Below are 18010 nucleotides of genomic sequence, written 5' to 3' on the forward strand. Positions count from 1 at the left end.
TTTAGAGTGGAGTAATAAGTTGTGAAAAGAAAATTGCATATAAAAATAATGATAAAAGTGAACAAACTAACCACAAAAATGTCAATAACGCATTTTCAACGGCATTTATATCAGAATCATAAATGGCAAATAAATTACTTTTATTGTAAGTTAACAAAATACACAAACTAGGAATTTGCGTTGGCAATGTACAATGAATAATAATAGCAAATATAATTAAAAAATACATAATCCATGACAAAATGAACGTGTGCATGACTAAAACAAAAATGTATTCATTCCAAAATTCACTTGCTTGAAATATAACATTTATTTTATAACAGTTAAACAGCAAGAACAAATAAAGACTCCAAAATGGCAATAAATAATGTTAAAGAATTTTTTTTCTTCACTCTTTGGCATCAGCAACACCTCCAGCAGTGATGGCAAACGTAGCCTCGTTCTCTGGCATGTCAGGGCTACGAGAAATGGACCCAAAGGAATTATAAACTACAACAAGTTGACTACAAACCTCCAACATAACCTCTTTAATTACCTGTCAAATATCTTAGCAATTCTCATTTCACCACGACCTTTCCTCAAGCTCAAACGAGTGGTGGAAGCATGAGCGAGAATGTGTCCTCCAATCGGCTTCTTCGGATCAGCCTGGAACCTGAAACGAGATTTAAAAGAAACATAAACTCAATCGTTTTCAACAAAATTCAAAGGTTTAACCTAAAACACCTACGTCATTCCAGCTCCGGGATCAGCAGTCATTTGGTTGGTGATGAAGATGGCCACATTGTACTCTGAAGTGAGATGAGAACAAAAAAAAGTCAGTAAACTCATTATACGGTAACTATTATGCTAAGACATGATACCTTCAGAGATCTTCTGGAGCCTGGAGAGCATCTGAGCTAGTTTCTGCTGCCTCTCTGCCAGCTCGCCTCGACCAGAGAAATCCACACGGAACAAGGCCATGATGGAGTCTATAATCTATGTATTACACAGAAAAGATATTCACAGGTTTCAGGCATAAGTTTCCTTCCTGATTTCAAGGTTTTTGTGCAACCTTTTTCCATTCAAATGATGTGACTTGCTTCATTGCTAAAGCTTGAAATCCATGAACTTCTCTGGCACAAAAATGTCCTTTAGGATTAATAAAGTGATAATTTATAAGCGATAACTTATCATAACTGGGAAATAATGATAACAGCTGTGCTTAAAATCTAGAAGATCTTGAAACATCGATATTATTCTATGGACACAATTAAATTAGTTTTTAACAGACAATTCAATACATTTGAACCTGATTATTATAATTTTGATGCTCTTACTCGAGCGCTTCTGTTCCACCCACTTCGAAATTCGCAGTGCTTCACTAAGTTAATCTCTCATTCATTTTCCCCATAGACAGAAAAACAAATATTGAGAGTTTAAAAGCACAATGGCGTGTAAGCAGTTGTGTGGTAACTAATGTCCATAAATAACGTGGGTGTTTTCAATCCAAAAAACAAATGTAAAACTTAATATTCTGCTAAATGTTTAAATAACGTGCCGGTTTTTAAAGTTTCAGAAACAGATTTGAAATAAAATCATAGGTCTTAAAGGTCCCATAACATGCAAAATTGACTTTTCAGAGCTTTTAACCTTCTTGCATTGCTATTTGTGCTTCATATATGTCATATCATATCATGTCAATAACAAACCAAGCCGTTTGCATTTCCGGGTTGGTGAGGGGGTCCAAGGTATGGGTGATATTTCTTAACTATTATGTTAAGGGTGTTGCACAACCCTTATTATTATCAATTATACACTTAGATAGACAACGAAACGTGAAAAAAAGCATGTTATGGCACCTTTAACACTCATACACTTACATACCACAGAGCTGATTAGCCCTGAGCAAGCTTTCAGACATTTCAAAACAAATTTCTTTTTTAAATCTCTATGTGAGAATGAGTGTAAATTTGACTTCCGGAACCAAGCAGTGGGCGGTCACAGTCTTTTTAAAATATATCATTTTGCCTCTTTTGGGACTTCCACCTACGTTCATTTGTGCCGTCTGTTTTAGTTTTATGCTTCACGACCAAGAAAATGAACACACTGAATGTGAAACTACAGACGTGACACAATAAATTACTATAACCATCAAATCACAAGTTGATAGTATTTTATGTAGTCACCAACAGCTTGAACACTCCACCCTCCTCATGGAATTTCGCTGCAACAAAGTCCAATAGCTCCATCTGGTGTTCACCTGAAGACAAAACATGGAACTCAAACCTCGTGTCAAATAGTAAAATACACATAATGAAGTATTAGGTCTGACGCACTTGTGTAGGCGCGAGCATAAAGTACATTGTCCAGCACAGCGTCATGGTCCACATTGAACCTGTCAGCGATATCTCTCAGCCTATCAGGGCGGCTAGACACAGACAAGTCAAGGATCTGAACAAACCCTAAAACCAATGTGTTCATATACTGTACATAATTGTGCATTAAATGTGTTATCAAGCATACAAAGTGTTCTCGGTGTCAATAAAAATGATTTTCCCGCCAGTGTAACCATCCTCTCCTGGCAACTGTGCAGTGACTATAAGATAAAACACATTATGAACACATTTGAATAGTATAGTATAGTATATAGTATAGTAGAATGTGCTATACTTATGTTACGCACCGCAAAAAGTGTGGGAAAGCTGTGTTTTTCCTGTGCGGAACTCTACAAAAATCAATTAAAAAATGATGATACGGTTTGAAATGTGAACATTTTTAAAAACACAAATCACCTCCAAATGCCTCTGTGATGGCCATACTCTCGATTCCTCCGCCCAACAGTTTACTGCAGAAAGAAACATATGTTAACTCGTCCACGCCGTGAATAGATTTAGTTATAATATGTTCAAATCTTTACTCAAACTCTTGGCTTCCAGTTGTGATGTGGAACACTTGCTTCCTCTTCGCGCTGTACTCAAACGCAGTCTGGAAACCGACAGTCTGAGTGTAGTAAAGATGGTCAAACATTTCAGGTTTAATACCAGGATTATGTATGACAGCATATAACTACATAAAAGTATCTTACAAGCATTTTCCCAGCAGCCTCCTTGATTTTATCCACCTTGGCCTCAGACAAACCTTTGATGTTACACAAAGCTTTCCGTGTGGTCATCTGGATGCCTTTGACAGTGCAGATCCCCACTGACTTCAGCTTTTTAATGTCGGCCATGTTCTGAAAGAGAAGGTACAGTGGTTTCTAAGGGGACATAAAATATTAAAAAAGCACGTGACATGTTGTTCACTAAAACACTGTTCAGATAGTTATATTAAAAAATTGGCAAAAAAAGTAAGCAAATTTAGCGCTTTTTTAAACATTCATCAAGTTGATCATTTTACTTCCTGGGTTTAAATCATGACATCACACTATATACAAAATAATGATCTTTGGACATTATTTTGTTCAATTCATGGTTAAAAAATGTGTTTTTTGTGTGTAAATTGTCCCAATGTTTTAGATGAAATTCTGAGTCTTCCAAGTGTGTGATGTCTTCAATTTATTTATAACTTTTCCTCACAAACTGCTACTTGACTGGTTTGAACCTATCATTTATATTCACAGCAGGTATTATCCCACCAAATGAAGTGAGCACTTAAGACTTTTATAAGCTTTTCACCATGTTATAACGGCGTTTTAAGCTCACTATTTGGATTGATTCGTGCATCATTGCGTATTAATATATTGTCCTGCACTTGAGGCTTGGAAAATGTTTTCACCTATCACTTATCTCTCCACCCACTCTGTAATTTTTTGTGATAATAAAAAATTTAAAAATCAGATTCCAGGTCAAAAATGACACCAAAGGTCACCAATCAACTGGAATCACTGTGGGCAGTTAGAATCCATTAATCACATCTTTATGAATTGTGTTCAATACAGTCAAGAAAAAACGGAAATTAAATACAGTCTCAACAAACTTAAAATTAATTTAAACTTAAATGTATTAATTAATTTTGCAATTCTTGAGAATGCCTTCCAGTTCATCCTACTTATCAGCTGGTGGCGGTAATGCACCTTTAATCTGTTTAAACACTAAAAGAAGAAGTAAGCCGTTTTAGATCAATAATTATAACGGTTGATATGAAGAAAATGTTAAATAATAATGAACCACGTATGTTATAGTTTGATACCAAATACCCTAAAAATAGCATAGCAAGTCTTCTTTAAAAAAATATTTAGAGGTACTTACTATTCCATGTTTTTGCAGCTGGTCAATATCTTGGAAAAATGACTCCTGATAAATGAAAATGACAAATCATATTATTATTCGCATAAATGACACTTGTTTCTTTATTTTACCTCGTCATCATGATAGCCAGAGTCATCTTCAACAACTTGATCCTCTGATGTTTTCATCCTCGTACACGTTTTTAGCTCTAAATTGCTAGCTTTTGGAGTTAATTCAATCTTACCTTATACCCGCACAAATATTAACTTATTTCAAAAAGGCTCGTAAACAGCTAAATAGCTATCAAAGTTCTCAAAAAAATCTAAAACGTTCCACAAAGCAGAATAATAAATGAAATAAGGTTGTAAAAATGAACAAGTTTGTAAAATAGTTTTCTCCTCGTTTACTGGCGGGAATCGTTAAGTGTGTTTACGGGTAATCTGAAATATTACGACGAGTAATCTGAAATATTCGACCAAAATCGGCAAAAATAAATAAACATTCATGTATGTTTTATCTATTTATATGTGCATTTAATATAACTTACTTTATTATTATTATTTTTTTTAATTATTATTTTTATCTAAATCATCTGAATCTTCGTATTACCATTGAATATTCTCCAAAATGGTCTCATAATGGCTCTATGCAGGAGATACAATTATTCTTTCTTTATCTTCTTTAAAGAGCTACATAAATTGTTGGTGCTTTTAAAAGTAGTTAGTTTTATTTTTCTTAAATGTCTCTTTTAAATGTTTAAATGTATTATTTGTTGCTGCAACATTATCACTTTGTCCCAGTTTCACCCTTGAAAAAAGGTTTTGCTCTAAATGAGTTTTACCTGGTTGAGATTTATAGATATATATAAATTATTCTTTATTTAGCCTCCAAAATGCACCACCTGTCCATGTTAACTGCTCTGAGAAGTGTTCGCCCTTCTCATCTCTATCCTGACAACCACTTGTCAGATGGACTATAAAGTATTAAATTGAAATTAATCGACTAGTTTATTGCAAAATTGACTTCAAGTAAAGTGAACTTCATGGATCCAAGTCTGTGTAATCCCTGATTTGTTCAGGAGTGAGCCACGGTAGAGTGATTTAAAGTATATACATATTCAAACCATTTTATTCTAAAGGTGCATTCACACCTCATTTTTTGTCCTAAACTGAAACCATTTTAATCCTGATATGGGCTTGGTTTAGTCCTGATCTAGTCTAGGTTAGTTTTGGGCCAATATGCAAGTATAAATGCATTCTAAATGATTATTTATTCCTCAAAGAAAATTACATCCATCAATAACAAACAAAGTTATTACTCTTTGAATTGGTGTTTTATTTGACAAATAATTGCAAAATGCACACGAGAAGTCTTGTTTCATCTGCAAACTGGAACTCTCGAGTAAAATTGTAGATACATGTAACATATAATTTATTTCAAGCACAGCATGGTGGAGCCAGAGTAGTGACATGTTATATTCGGAGATGCAGTGGTGTGTAAATATTACTCAAAAAACATTCAGCATTTTTCTATATTACTGTATTCACATTTTATGCTCGATCTGTTGATGTTCACGTTGAACTTCGTTAACAAACATTTAAGCAGAGTAGACTTTTTGAAGGCCAACAAGAGTATTTTCCCTTGGAAAAAAACACCAACTCATAAAACATCCTTCCTTACCATATGTTTTTTCCTCTTACATTTGATACTGCTACCGCCAGAACACATTTATGATATTAAAAAAAAAAGACAACCCTCTGAAGCATCGCCCTTTGAAATCAGTCTCTGCAAAATGTTGACTTGAGGAGAGACGGTGAAATAGAAGTATGCGTCCTCCCGCTTTGATTAGATGATCCCATACCATTCACTTCAGCTCAATTCCAAGTAGTGAGGCACTTCTGTTCTCCCTGGTCTCACCGTCTCTCCTCATGACCAGTTCCGCAGCCAAGAGTAAACAGCAGATCTTCGGCCGGTGTCAGGCTCAGGATGACGCTCAGATTTTGCCCGGAGCCGGTGGCATCATCCCGGGCATCCCTCCAGACATCCCTGTGTTGGGGCCCAGCAGGATCTGAACACAAAAAGTCAAGCATTTTGTCAGTTGTTTTGTAAGCAGGATAGTGCTACTTTAATTCGACATGTTCACCTGTCTCTGCTGCTGAAGCTGCTGCTGCTCTAGTTGCAATCGTTCCGTCTCAAACACCACCGGCAGCACCAGAATCATGAAGGACGTGGTGCCCACCCAAAGCGCAGCGCGGGAAAAACTGGAGAAATTTAAAAGATCACTACAATGGCACAGCACACAAGTATTTACACTGGCTTTGTTCAAATACTGTGACAGAAGTAAGTAAAATGGACAGGGATGGGACAAGATTTTGCTTTTGAAAATGATTATTACATTACATCTCTACATTTTTTGGAGTATTGCGATAATGATATTGTCTGATATGTCTGAATGTGTGTACAAAAGTGCAGAAAATATCCCTTATTTTAAAGTTTACAACAATCTTTTTGAAGCCTTGATATATTGCCCACCTCTAGCTACAATGACAGTGTCTTGTTGGATGAGCAGGACTTAACCCACAGAGACACTGCTGCTTGTCTAACATTATACATCATTACGTGAAACAACAACACGAAATAAGACTTTTAGATGAGGTGAAACTCATGATACCTGTAAAGCTTCTTGGCCAGTGAGACGGAGCAGTGCGCGGACACCTCAGCTGCAGTCCGCACTGTGTCTGGGAACATCTCTGTGAGGCCCCACAACCGCTCTGTCAAAGTCTCATCCAGCTGTAAGCAAACAAACACCATCAAAACCACATCAACGCAAATACAACCCACATGAAACACACAATGAGCCAAGCAGTACACTATGTCCATGTTGTAATACTCTCCTGGGAAAGGTTTGAAGCTTGTCTACAGTTTAAACCTACAATTAGCCGTAATAAAACACCCCAAACGTGCATCTTTAGGGAACTACAATCCGTCACTCACATCTTCATCTTCATCGTCGTCAATCTCGTCCTCCGGGGGCCGAGTGGACACCGGGCCCGCAGCCGGGGAAAGCTCCTCTATTCCGGACATGTTTGAGTCGAGTGTGACGCTCTGCTCTGCCCTGTGTGAGCCCAGCTAAAAGCTAACGTCCGAGGGACTGACAAACCACGGATCCGGCGCTCCGGCGACAGAAATGTGGAGGCTTGAGGGGGAATTTAATTAAATTCCCAGTCAAATCGGAGGTCACGGTGCAAAAACCAAAACGTGAGGCTCAGGGTCGATGACGGAGGGGGGCAGAGGTCATGTTCAGTGTGGATTGGAAAAAAACAGCGCCACCATGCAGAGTGGCAGTGTAATAGCAGTTTATAAGAATTCAGAATCTAAAACGCTCTATTGGTCATAATTTTCATCTTTGCATCTGTTATTACAAACTAGTTATCCTTCATACTTTATTTATAATGGGGCATTAAGTCGTAATTTCAGTAATTGTTGAGAATATAATATTACTAGAAGCTGTGCAATGGCTGTTTATTTATTTTATTTTATTATAATTATTTAATACAGCGTAAAACAGATATTTTTGAAGGTGTACAACTACAGTAGGGGCGGTAAATGCACATTTCCAGTTGGCTGCCAACCGCCATTAAACGTTGTTGTTGTTGTAGTAGTTTTAACTGCTACTACTATTCTAATTCTACTACTCTAGAAGATAGCAAATCAAAAACTACTAGACCAAGGAATACCAAAAGCAACCTTGAATTACGAAAATGGGACAAGAAATGCGACCTGTGAAACAGCCCAAAAACGTGTTTCCATAACAATATTAAAGAAACACAGAACAAATAGTGACACTCAATTATGTTTAGGAAACCACAAGGTTTAATCAAGCATTAACAAATTGTAGATACATCATTATCACCGGTTACATAGAAATGACCGCACATAGTCTTTTCATGCCCATGGATCTTATTATACTTCCAAGGTAATTTATTTTTTCCTATTGCTTCACGCCAGTGTCTACGTCTGTTCTTGGGAAGTTTGAAGCTGTACAGAAATAGTTTGACAAACATTCCTAAGTTCTTAAACTGTCATTCCAGTGAAGCTGTTTAGCTGAGAGCAGTGAAAGCTCACACCATAGAAAAGTCATGGGGAAAAGTTGGTCGTAGGGATCCCTTGTTTACACCCTCAGAGTACGCCGCGGGGGCGGGGTTAGCTCCGCCCTCATTCTTTAGACCTGACGTCATTGTAGCTTGTGTTTTTTATGAATGAAAGAATCCAACCTCAGAAGCAGTGGAGTAATTCCGGGAAAAGGCGGACTGACATTTTGTCGCCAGCGTCCCTTCGGCTCGGCAGGTAAACACACACGTTATTAATATTATACCATAAATGTGCTTTTCTGTTGCTTTGAGGCAGCGATAACGATCGTCTCGTTCCTCCGGGTTCCTCGCGCTGACCAAGGGCACATAAGCAGGCAGCTGTTTGCGTTAATCTCCTTAGCAAGTCACAAACCGCTCATGCTAAAGGTGCTAATGTTACTAGCATGTTTGGATTCTGCTGGATATACAGCCTCGAAACGCTCACAGTCGCGCTTTGAACGCTTTCCAGACTCGCACACAGTTCCCCTTTCCCGTTTGACTGCTTTCTGACATTTAAAGGTTGAGACAAACATGTTCTTGATAGCACATGATGGCTGTTTACTCCAGGGCAGGGAGGTGTTTAGCCCATCTGCCCCTTTAGAAACAGACCGTGGGAACAACAACCAGGCACCGTATTCCCTGTTATTACCCAAATCTTTTAGCTAAACACTCCTTTTACTCTGGTGATCTCATTTGCCTGCGCTGTGTTCACTTGTTGCTGTCCACTAGCGCGACGTGTTTCTCATTTAAATGCTTTTGTAGCGTGATATTTCTGGTGTATTCTAAACGTGGTGGCCGTGGTGTGGAGAATTGCAGTCGTCATGGCGGCGGCGGTGGGTGTTTTTCTTGGACGGGGCAGACCGGGGCATGGCTGAACGTTTCTTGCTGAATCACCCTGACTTTACGAAACGGCAGCGACGGCGGCGGCGTCTGCACTTTACGGCTGTTGCTGTCGCTGCCCGGACAACCTCTCCCCACGCGTGTCGGGAAATGCTGTGCAGGGGTCAGCAAACTGCAGGGCACCAGGGGCAGGTGCTTTGAACCGCACAACGTTTGGGGCCCTTATCTTGTGTTATTGCGCTGGTGATGGGTAACTACGGTGTAATGTGTTGTATGTGCATAGCAAAGGCAAATATCGAAATAAAGCAAGTTTTTTTGTGTGTGTAATCGAGGCGTGCACAGTCATAGTTAGTGGTTTGGAGCAAAGTTCAGGTTTTGGTTTTGTGTCGTGTTGCGGTAATGATTGATAGTCTGTATTGTTTATGTTCAGGATGTGATTCTGAAAGACCCTTTTTCTTTGTTTTGGAAAGAAATTATCCAAAATTAAGATTGATCAATACATAGAAAACAATGCTATTAAATTGTTTTGTTGCCACTAATTGCCCTGTCCTAAGATCTAGCATAAAATTCTGTCAAAATAGCATTAAACTAATTTGGTTTGATACATTTTGTCTCGACCAAGTTTAGTTGTGCAATAGGGCTGAAATGATTGGTAATCTGAATAATTGTGACTTCATAATAATCATATTTTGATAACCGTTCTCTGACTAGACAGGCTAATGCAAAACACATGCCAAAATATGTTTTTTAACAAAGACTGGAACATTATTAAATCAAAATGTCAAAAAAGAATTCAGAATTTATGATTTTCCTCAATAATACACTTCTAAATATTCTCTCTCATATTCACTCTATTTAGAAGCCTTCAGCCACCACATTTTAACCTTTTTTAGTAGGTCAGATATATATATTTTTCAACTCTGACTAATCGTAAAAAACATCGCTGACTAGTCGCATATTAAAATTATTGTTAGTTGCAGCCCTAATATAGAAGAAGGATTTTTGTACGTCAGCAAATAAAAGAATCCCAAGTATTTCAGAGCTGAAAGGATGGTATTGTCTATTTTTTTGGCCCTCTCTATTTAAATCACCCCCTCTAATTAAATCTTACAAATCCTTGCTCAACCGTCGACTAAATGGCACCAGCTAAAAAACAAAAGTCTTGACTTTCTTTGGAAGTCTGTGGTCAGAAGATTTACAGAAGGAAAGAATCTAGAAGTGATGAGGAAATAAAAATAAAACATATTGTGTGACGTTATTTCATCAAAAGGCCAGCAGTGACCTCAAAGAAGACATGGGACTGGGGGAGCACGAATCATGTTACTTAATTTAACAGTGAACCGTGAACCGTGATTAAGTTGTCTTTTTGGTCAGTTGAGAAAGTCCAACGTTGCAAAACATAGAAAGTTGCCCCAATCACTAAGAATAAGTAAACTGGGAAAGCACCTCAGGTCTGATGACTGACCCGTGTGACAAGGGAAAGAGGTTAGTGTTAATATTTGAAAGTCAAGGCTCTAGTAATACTATTGTTTATAAAGCTTTTAGTAAACAAAGAAAGAGATCATTAATATTAATTTCCAGTTACAATATATGTTGTATCATATTACCAGTATATTTAATTTGAATTTTGCAGCAACTTGTAGGTTTTCTTCCAACTCTGTAGAGATTAGTTGTTGCCTAAAATGATCACATTTTGTTTACCGTATTTTCCGGACTATGTCGCACCTTTTTTCATAGTTTTGGCTGGGGTGCGACTTATACTTATATACTTAGACTTATACTCCGGAGCGTGATATTATTTGTTATTTTCACACTTGCAACCTTATTTCATACTCCAGTGAAACTTTTATATATGTTTTTTCTTCTCTAGTATGCATTTTTTGGCTGGTGCAACTTATACTCCTGTGCAACTTATAGTCTGGAGAATATGTTACTCATTTTCTTGATTTTCAATAAAGGAATATCTTATCTTATTTTCTCTTTAATTTCAATATATATCTTCAAAACAAATGAATCTGGATTTCAATATTCATTTCCTGAACATGAACAATACAGACTTTTAACCAAGAGCAAAGCCCCACTTCTTTATCCAACTTTTTAGCAGTTATGTTGTAAAGGTTCAGGTTTTGTACCCTTTTTTGTTTTCCCGCGAACATCAGTCCAGATCATCACTTTAGTCCTGAAAATAATTTAACATAGATTTACGAGAACATAAATAAAAAAAGTATACAAAACGTCATGGTAAAATGTGACTTTTTATCAAGTCAACTGATTTGATTAGTTTTAAGAAACATACTTTTACTGTAGTACAAAAACAAACTATCGCAGTCATCTCGTGTATTTACAGTGGAATTTAGAAAACAATCTGCCTGGCCCCGTTTTTTGGTCTACAAAGCCTGTAACCGTTGGTGTGGTGTTGACAAGAGGAAGTGATGAGGGAATGGGTTGGGACACCTGCTTTAAGTAACCAGGGGGCAGACACATGATATAACTTCCCCCTCACTGTTCTAACTAACTCATAAAAGAACCAGTCTAATGAACACACACTTTTTGTTTTTTGTTTTTTAGAGAAGCACGAAGGCTCTTGACTTCTGCTTTTCATCTGCACGCTGTAGTCAAGTCACATGTACAGTCAGGGCTCCTTCCCCTCACAGCTTTGACTGTATTTGAGTCAAGTTACCTGGTCTGTACAAAAAGCCCTGTAATGTCTTATCCATAGTATACTATGGTATCCATAGTTTTACATTACCACCACCTACTGTAGTTGTACGTCTTTATTCTACTTTGTTCTTTAGACTTTATTCTTTAGACTTCTATTCTTTATTCTTCTTCTTCTTTGGTGTTTTTATGGCAGTTGTTACCCCTCCGAGTTAACAATTAGAATCTGAGAGCAGTCTGCGTGTACCTGTGAGTTTCAGTCGTTTCTCCTCATTGTTTCCACCCATCTGAATATCCAACAGCTACACACCAGAACCAGCACCTTACAGTCCACACAGTCCAGGATTTATCTCTCCAACAAGGTCGGAACATGAGAGACAAATTAATTACAAATCTATTCTTCTGTTTTGTGTTTTCAGAGTGTGTGTGTTCGACTGGTGTTGAGACGTGTAAACCTAAGATTCTTGGATCATGACGACGGAGAGAAATAGCAAAGCACTAAAGGTAACAACAAACAAAGTAAACACAAGGGAGCAATTGTTCTAAACAGCTTACTTGTCTTTATAACTTTAATCCTTTGGCCTGTCACGAAAATACAATTTGAAGTGCGATATGATGCTTCAGAAATATCTCGATAAACAATAATATTGAAACAGTTTTAAGCCGTTGGCACAACATTTTTAAAAACTTCAGCTGCAATAAATAAATAGCAGAATGAAATGCATTTGTTTCTATAATGAGTCATAAAAGTTACGTTTTTGACACTTCGAAAGCTCAACTTTATAGTAAACTACAAAAAAATAAGCATACGCACAATAATTATTAAGTCGCTATAATTTATTAAACGTTAAGTTGATGTAGTAATTATCGTGACAAGCACCTGCATTTTATTGGCCTTTTTAAATTCATTGTCTAGTTCTATCCATGGGTTTCAGAGTGATGAAAAATGAGTAGTTTCCATTTGGGCTGCAACCAACCACTGCTTTAGTAGTCAACTGGTTGGCAATACTGGTACATTTTTAAAAATTTAGTCGACAATTCAAACGATTGCGAGACTTTTGAATACAATTTAAGCAAAAAAATAAATAGATATGTTGAGAATAGTTATGAATAAAGTGTATTGTGGATTATTCTTTGTTTGACAGTTTGATTTTAATTATTCCCCTGTATGTCTGTATGCTCCATATAATGATTATGATGAACAAAATACGACTACGATGGTTTATAGTTGTAGTTACGATTTGTCAGCCAATCGTTGCGACCTATGTTTCCGTATCAATTAACAGTTCAAAACAAAAACTTTTCATCTTCTTGACTTCAAAAGTTGTCAAAATGTCGCTTATAAGATGAACACAAAGCTGAAACCCTAGTCAGTCTTTACCAGTTATACGCCTATATAAGGCCCTAATGCGTGTAATGTGGGTCAGTTCGTACTTGGAGAACATAAATTAGGATCATTCAAACTGTAAAACTGGTTAGAACACATTTCTGCAAAATCTCATTGGCCTGTTTGTCGCTCAGGTGAAGCAGGAGTGCGGCGAGAACGTCCCCTTCCTGTCGGACAGCGAGCTCATGTCCCTCACTGTGCGCGAGCTCAACATGCACCTGCGAGGCCTGTCCCGCGACGAGATCCAGAAGCTGAAGCAGCGCCGGCGCACCCTGAAGAACCGGGGCTACGCTGCCAGCTGCCGGGTCAAGCGCGTGTCCCAGCGGGAGGCCCTGGAGCAGCAGAAGCAGGAGCTGCAGCGGGAGGTGGACCGGCTCGGAGCGGAGAACGCGGGCATGAGGAAGGAGCTGGAGGGGCTGGGGGCTCGCCTGGCCGCCCTGCAGAGGTTCGCCCGCGGCCTGGAGTCGGGAGGGGGGAACCTGCTAGTCACCGCGCCCCGCCTCAACACCGCCTCGGTCATCACCATCGTCAAGAGCCCCGCCCAGCAGCAGACACAGAGGGAGCACGAGCCGTCCTAGGACATCTCAGGGAGGGAGGGAGAGGGAGACAACCTACAATGCAAACTCACACTCCTGTTCAGAGAGGACGATCTAAAGACCGTAGTGATGTCTGGACTGAGCTGCATGCGCATTTCGTAGACTAGAATACAATTTTTAAAGCTGATTTTGGCATTGGCACCAAAAATTGATGACTGGAAATTCGCAACCCATCTTCGCAAAGAAGATGGTGTATAGACCCTTTTAAAAATGTGTCGGCACAATCATGGCAAATTCCAGAATGGAGGCAAAGTTGATATGAAACATAATGTGATTTCAATGGTGTAACTGGGTCTGATAAACCTCAGAATATCAACTGGAAATTTAAAATCGTTGATTTAATTTATGTCATAAAGACTTAAAATCATTAGTATTTAGATCAAATGTCAGTTTAAAGGGTCTATTCATGAGTTTCATCTTCTAGTTTTAGGCAGCATTTTGAGTACTTTTTTCCCCATTCAAAAGATATCATATTTGATTTTAATTGTCAATCACTATGACAATGCTCCTACATTCTTCTCATTATTATTATTCTGAAACGCATGGATAATGGATCAATAAACTAGTATGTTACTCAACTGAACTCTAGTCATCAAAATGAGCATGCAGTATCTGTAGAGAGCAGACAAAGTGTTGGAAATGACATCAAGACAAAACATTATCACACAATATATGAATGTGAGACTATTCCGACAGCAAGAGCGGAGTTTTGTTTCATGCCGGCTCCAACACCGGAACAGCATCACCACAGTTTAGATTTAGTCGACTCACTACAGTTTTGTGTGACTGAACTTGGAAACATGTTGGACTAGAGACTATAATAGACAGTGCACTTGGACCCGGTCACGATACACACACACACACACTTACACACACACACACACACACACCTGCAAAAAAAGACGAGTTACTGTACGTGTTCACTGTGATGTTCAGGACTTCTGCAGTCACAGGTCAGACTGGATCACCGGACACTGCACCCTCATGGCTTTTCAGTGTTGTGTTCAAGTTCCTCAAGACATTTATTATGCCGTGCCTTCAGTGTATGTCGGTGTATGCAAACTAAGAAGGGAGCTGCCTCTCAAAACGGACTCCCTCTGAACATGTCCTTCCATTTTTTTTTTGTGAGCCGTTGTCCGCTCTTCTCACAGTGTGCAGTAACTTTGCGGCTGCTTGTTGATTTTTCTATGATAGTATATATATATGCGTGTATCTGGTGGACTCCCAAAGGCAGATGTTGGTCATTCAGCTCAATCTGTGTCTAAAGTGGAGCTGCATCTGGTAGGAATCACTCAAGTAGATGCAAGTTCTCTGCATACATTCCTGTTTTTTGTTGTTTTGCTCTTATTTGTACTGTTTGTATGTGCCGTTGAGAGACGAAAATGTTCGGTGACATTTATCAAGAGATATATTCTATATTTTATTTGTATTTAAAGGTAGATATTATGAGAAGACGAGCTAACGAGTGCTGTGATGTTTTGTATGTTCCAGAAGTACTTACCTATGACTAGTCTGGGGGATCTCCTCTGTCTAATTATTGTATTGTGAGACGATGATTAAAATGTTAATTATTAGCTAAAAAAAGTAGGAATATGCTCAAAGCCAATGGCCCTAATGCTGTAATATGATTTGTGTGTTGGTAACCGCTTGTCGTAGTGGATCTTTGGAGGGACATTATTTTTCTATGCTGTTTTTTTGTATGTTACTTGTGTGAAGAGTCGTGATTGGACAGAGCGGGCGAGCAGGGAACTGAAGAGACAAATGAAAGTGCGGCGTGGACTTGTACGTCAGGGTTATTGTTTGAGGGAGACAGGAAGTCGAAGTTGGGACGTGGAAAGAAGGGCGCGGAGCTTTATTCACTTGAACCTCCAGCAGTCATAGGCCTGTTTAGACGACCAACAGCCTTAGATTCGTGGAGTCTAGGCCACTGACTAGTGCTAGCAATACAATACGATGTGCGTGTAAGCAGGCATTGTGACAGAGAACTCCTAAAGATACGGGGCATATATTTAGCTATATGAATATGTGTCGAAGCATTTATCCTCAATATTTTAATGTCTGTCTGATTGTGCTGGATGTTTTGTAATACTTGCAAAACAAAATGGTCTTTGTATTTATTACTTGTATTTTTTCTATTGTGAAAATTTAAGTACATTGTCTATTTTATATATTAATTATAATAAATGTTGTACATATTGTACATACAACAGTGTGAGGTGGTTTTCCAGTAGAATTGAATGGTTTCGTCATTACAGATGGAGGGCAGGATCCTATTGATACTTTACAGTGTCGCTGAGGGAACAGATGTAGTTCTATGGAGGACAGTTACCACGGTGACACAATACACACGTTAGTAAACGCAGTCGAAATATCCAAAATGGATTTGAACACATTTTCAGGAGCCTGTGATCAATATGAGTATGTGACCTATTACGTGTGTAAGTTTAGCACACCAGCAAACACATGGTGGATTTCCATGGTAACTGGCATTTTTTGATGTTCTATCCCAAGCCCTGAAGTCAACACATTACAACAACCATAGCCACTACTCAGTACTACTACTCACCACAATCATTAACATTATAAGCATTTTTCACAACTTCCATAGAAAAAAACAAGGCTCAGACGAAAAACATTGTATTCTTTTAATATTCTTCAGTTTGCCATAAAAGATACAAATAGAAATACAAAAGAGATCATAAAAATAAAAAAACATTTCCTGCTTTTATAGTATTTCCCTAGTTAAACCTTATAACTTACTATAATATTGTACTAATATAGCTGTTGTAGCGTGCACTTATTTACACATCAGTTCATTTACTTTACAGTGTATTGAGCGACAGACTAAACGAGATGAACAAAAAGTGAATTATGGCATTAAAGTGCAGAGCATAATGTACCATCTAATCAATTATTAAATATTAAGGCTAAGAAGCATGCCTTGAAATGTGACAAGTAATAGGTATGAACACTTCCCCCATCAGTAAAACATTATAATAAAAACTTGACCGGTGGCACAGACAAAAATAAATTACAATAAGCATTTGCATAAAGAAATTGAACAAATAAAAGCGCGCGCACAGGGCAGTGAAGTAAGTTTAATTCCGTCAAGTCCGTTAAGTCAGCGTATTTAAAAATAGCCTTTGCGCATAAGACTTGTAATGTAAATGTCCGAGAGTGGAACAGGAGAGGCCAAACGGACAAAAAGCAACTGTTACCACAATCTTTAACGTCTGTCTGTGCCAAGATAAGACAGTTAAGACAGATTATAGAATTACAGTATATGTGCCGTCTCTGGAGCGCCCCCTACTGTCGGTACTGAGCTACACCACCACAAAGGAGAAAGTGGCCCCAGACAGTGCACACGTCAGCACTTTGGGCATGACTCATTCTCATGAGTCAAGAACAACCGATTATGTGAAACCGCAGCAAAAAACAGGCTGAACTGAAAATAAAATATAGACTGGAAGAAGTTACGACAGTTCCAAGTCACGCAAATCAGATTCTGAATAAGTTGAGGCACTGTGTAAACTGAGCATGAAAACTAAATGCACTTGTTGTTGATAATAATTAACACATTCAAGACAACGAATCTGGTGTCAAAATGGAGCAATAGATATTTAACAATTTTATAAATGTAATAGTGCTGTCACAATATTACAATTTCAATGTGATTTTGATACTAAGGAATAGGCTCAATATCAATTTGGACTATTCAATGTAATGTAATTAACACAAAATAATAGTACTTTCTTTATGTTTCCATGTGCCCTGATAGTATACTAGTCAGGAAAGTTCCAGAAGGGTCAAATTCTGTCCTTTTTATGTGATCTTTCTTTTAGTATCTATCGTTTAGATGAGTTTAATTTTCATACTAGTTTCAGTATCTGATTTTCAATACTTTAGACAAGTAATATCTATCATTTATGGTAATCAATTAGGAAATTAGGTAACCATAAATTGATACAATATACAACTTTTTTTACTATTTATTTTTTACCACAAATTTGAAATATAGATTTTTATTTTATTTTATTTTTTGGGGTCAAAATTTGCACCGCATTTTTAATAAAAGGATTAGATAATTAGTTAAATAATGTTATCTATTCTAATACACAGTGTTCCAACTTTTTCAGGTCTACAAACTGGCATTAATTTAGTAAACTTTAACAAATAAAAGTGTAGTGTAATTGT

General features: G+C 37.9%; 3 protein-coding genes across 5 annotated transcripts; 1 reads left to right on the forward strand and 2 right to left on the reverse strand.

Annotated features, from left to right (window-relative positions):
- Positions 1-295: 295 nt before the first annotated feature.
- Positions 296-4446, reverse strand: dmc1 (DNA meiotic recombinase 1). Of its 2 annotated transcripts, none has more exons than XM_072456066.1 (13): positions 4337-4446; positions 4227-4271; positions 3065-3211; positions 2897-2964; positions 2772-2824; positions 2663-2704; positions 2503-2575; positions 2316-2407; positions 2166-2239; positions 861-975; positions 728-788; positions 536-652; positions 296-458 (listed from the first exon to the last, which is right to left on the reverse strand). In XM_072456066.1, exons 1-13 carry the CDS (start codon positions 4391-4393, stop codon positions 389-391), a joined length of 1014 nt encoding a protein of 337 aa, XP_072312167.1. In that variant the 5' UTR covers positions 4394-4446; the 3' UTR covers positions 296-388. The 2 variants fall into 2 exon arrangements, with proteins under 2 accessions (XP_072312167.1, XP_072312166.1); XM_072456065.1 differs by having other exon boundaries at positions 2897-2979.
- Positions 4447-5516: 1070 nt separating this feature from the next.
- Positions 5517-7499, reverse strand: tomm22 (translocase of outer mitochondrial membrane 22 homolog (yeast)). Its single transcript, XM_072456493.1, has 4 exons — positions 7200-7499; positions 6877-6995; positions 6349-6466; positions 5517-6273 (listed from the first exon to the last, which is right to left on the reverse strand). The coding sequence occupies exons 1-4, from the start codon at positions 7287-7289 to the stop codon at positions 6199-6201; spliced, it is 402 nt and encodes a 133-aa protein (XP_072312594.1). The 5' UTR covers positions 7290-7499; the 3' UTR covers positions 5517-6198.
- An 887-nt stretch (positions 7500-8386) lies between these two features.
- Positions 8387-16023, forward strand: maff (v-maf avian musculoaponeurotic fibrosarcoma oncogene homolog F). Of its 2 annotated transcripts, none has more exons than XM_072455704.1 (3): positions 8387-8552; positions 12253-12337; positions 13364-16023. In XM_072455704.1, the coding sequence occupies exons 2-3, from the start codon at positions 12305-12307 to the stop codon at positions 13796-13798; spliced, it is 468 nt and encodes a 155-aa protein (XP_072311805.1). In that variant the 5' UTR covers positions 8387-8552; positions 12253-12304; the 3' UTR covers positions 13799-16023. The 2 variants fall into 2 exon arrangements, with proteins under 2 accessions (XP_072311805.1, XP_072311804.1); XM_072455703.1 differs by having other exon boundaries at positions 8426-8552; positions 13355-16023.
- Positions 16024-18010: the final 1987 nt, after the last annotated feature.

This window comes from Eucyclogobius newberryi, unplaced genomic scaffold (genome assembly GCF_026437365.1).
Source record: "Eucyclogobius newberryi isolate DKJ021-1_F unplaced genomic scaffold, fEucNew1.0.hap1 SCAF_20, whole genome shotgun sequence".
In the NCBI taxonomy this organism is placed as follows: domain Eukaryota; kingdom Metazoa; phylum Chordata; class Actinopteri; order Gobiiformes; family Gobiidae; genus Eucyclogobius; species Eucyclogobius newberryi.